Here is a 1995-nt window from a genome sequence, read left to right as displayed (position 1 = left end):
TTAGAACTGGCCTTTCCTGAGTGTGCACATTTCCAGGAGTCGGTCCCTGATCTGCTTGGTGCGGATGCCGTAGATGAGGGGGTTGAGGGCTGGAGGCAGCAGGAGGTAGATGTTGGACAGTAGCACGTGCACAGGCTTTGGGACAGTGTGACGGCCAAAGCGGTGCGTGAGGTAGGAGAAGAGACCGGGCACATAGAAGGCCAGAATGACACAGATGTGTGAAGTGCATGTGCCGAAGGCTTTGGCGCGGGCTTCCCGGGTAGGCAGCCGCAGCACGGCATGGGCAATGAGCCCATAGGAACCAGCGATGCCCACAATATCCACCCCTGACACGGCCAGCGAGAGTGCCAGCCCATACAAGTTGTTGGCGCGTGTGTTACCCGCCACCAGCTCTACCACCGCCATGTGTGCACAGTAGGCCTGGCGTATAGTCTTGGCACAGAAGTACTCAAGTCGTGCCACCAGCAGAGGGAAAGGCACAACGATTGCTGTAGCTTTGAATGTCAGTGCCAGAGCTGCGTAGCCCACACGGGCCTTGGTAACTAGCACAGGGTAGTGCAGCGGGCGGCCCACAGCCACAGCACGGTCACAGGCCATGGCCAGAAGCACACCAGATTCCACAGCGGTCAGTGCATGCACGAAGAACATCTGGGCCAGGCAGGCAGCATACGGTATAGGTCGGGGCCCAAGCCACAGCACAGCCAGCAGCCCAGGGGCTATGGATGTGGCTAAGCCCAGGTCTGTGGCTGCCAGAGTGGCCAGAAGTAGAAACATGGGCTGGTGCAGTGAGGAGTCCATGCACACCACTGTGAGCAGTGCCCCATTACCCAGCAGGGCCAGCAGGTACATGGGCCCAAACATGAGGGCTAGCCAGGCCTGGGCACGCCCTAACCCTGGAATGCCAGTCAGGATGAAGAAGGTTGGGCGTGGGAAGGTGGAGTTGCTCAGTGGAGTTTCTGCCATCCTGTGGGCATGGAGCTCTAGGGTTCATGTGGGCATGAATCCTGACCGGAGAGGGCCAGAAGGACAGATTTGGGGGATGTCACAGTGACACAGACCCATCCATGGAGTAACACTGGAGTGAGGGTAGGAAGATCACGAGGATAACCTTTGCTGGGTGGGCTTGGGATGGGTGATTATGTTCTAGTCTTAGCAGGGATGAGAGAATTCCTTGTTCTTAAAACCCTCACAGTGATTATGGAGTTAATGGGGGCTAGCGATGGTGAGGAGGTAATGAGGTAGGGTGACTGCTGCAGTGGCTGCCACGCCAGAGCTGACCAGTTGGAGCTCAGCTGAGAGTAGAGCTGAGGTGAATGCTCTTCTTGTCAGGTCAGGTAGCATCAGTCTCAGCCTCTGTAATTGAGGAGAAAACCCAAGTTGGGTGGGGATCAAGGGATCAAGGTGTCCTGTCCTTGACAATGGGGAGGGGGAACCTGGAAGCCTCAACCTTCTCAGCTGTAGAAGAATAGATACAATGTTTCCCAGCATTAACATTCTGTAAGCCAGTGCTCCAAGAAGTGGGTAGGCAGAGTGTGAAGAAAGGGAGAAACTAATGGGAGGTCTGGGGGACCTGGAGGGGAGCTGGGAGTTTGGAGAGGCAGGAGGAAACCCAGCAGGGGGTGGGTCGGGGGTGTGGGGCACTTACATTCTAAATTTCATGTTGAAGTAGTGAACTTGCATGGGTGAAGAGTGCAAGCTGGGGCTGGAGAGCATCAGTGAAAGAGTGGTGATAGCAAGAAAACAAATCTTTGCCTTTTGTGTCCTTTCATTTTTACTCTCGACGATCCAGAATGATAGTAGCTGCAGAGGTGGGGTTTTCTCTAGAATCTTGTTCCTGGGGTTTTAGGAAGTAGAAATGACAGAGGAAATGGCGCTCAACCCACAGTAGTCAGGGTAGGAATAGATCAGGAAGAAGCAGCTCTGATGGAGGAGGCAGGATGAGTAGATTTTGCAGTGTAAGTTTAACACCTGTTGAGTGAGGAAGATATTGGCCAA

At 54.5% G+C, this 1995-nt stretch overlaps 1 protein-coding gene across 1 annotated transcript; it reads right to left on the bottom strand.

Annotated features, from left to right (window-relative positions):
- On the bottom strand, positions 1-972 carry LOC101579507 (olfactory receptor 52W1). The gene has a single exon (XM_004642134.3). The coding sequence runs from the start codon at positions 961-963 to the stop codon at positions 1-3; it is 963 nt and encodes a 320-aa protein (XP_004642191.1). The 5' UTR covers positions 964-972.
- Positions 973-1995: the final 1023 nt, after the last annotated feature.

This window comes from Octodon degus, unplaced genomic scaffold (assembly GCF_000260255.1).
Source record: "Octodon degus isolate 3935 unplaced genomic scaffold, OctDeg1.0 scaffold00146, whole genome shotgun sequence".
Taxonomy (NCBI): domain Eukaryota; kingdom Metazoa; phylum Chordata; class Mammalia; order Rodentia; family Octodontidae; genus Octodon; species Octodon degus.
Note: the sequence above shows the minus strand (reverse complement) of the source record. Positions and strands in the feature narration are given on the sequence as shown.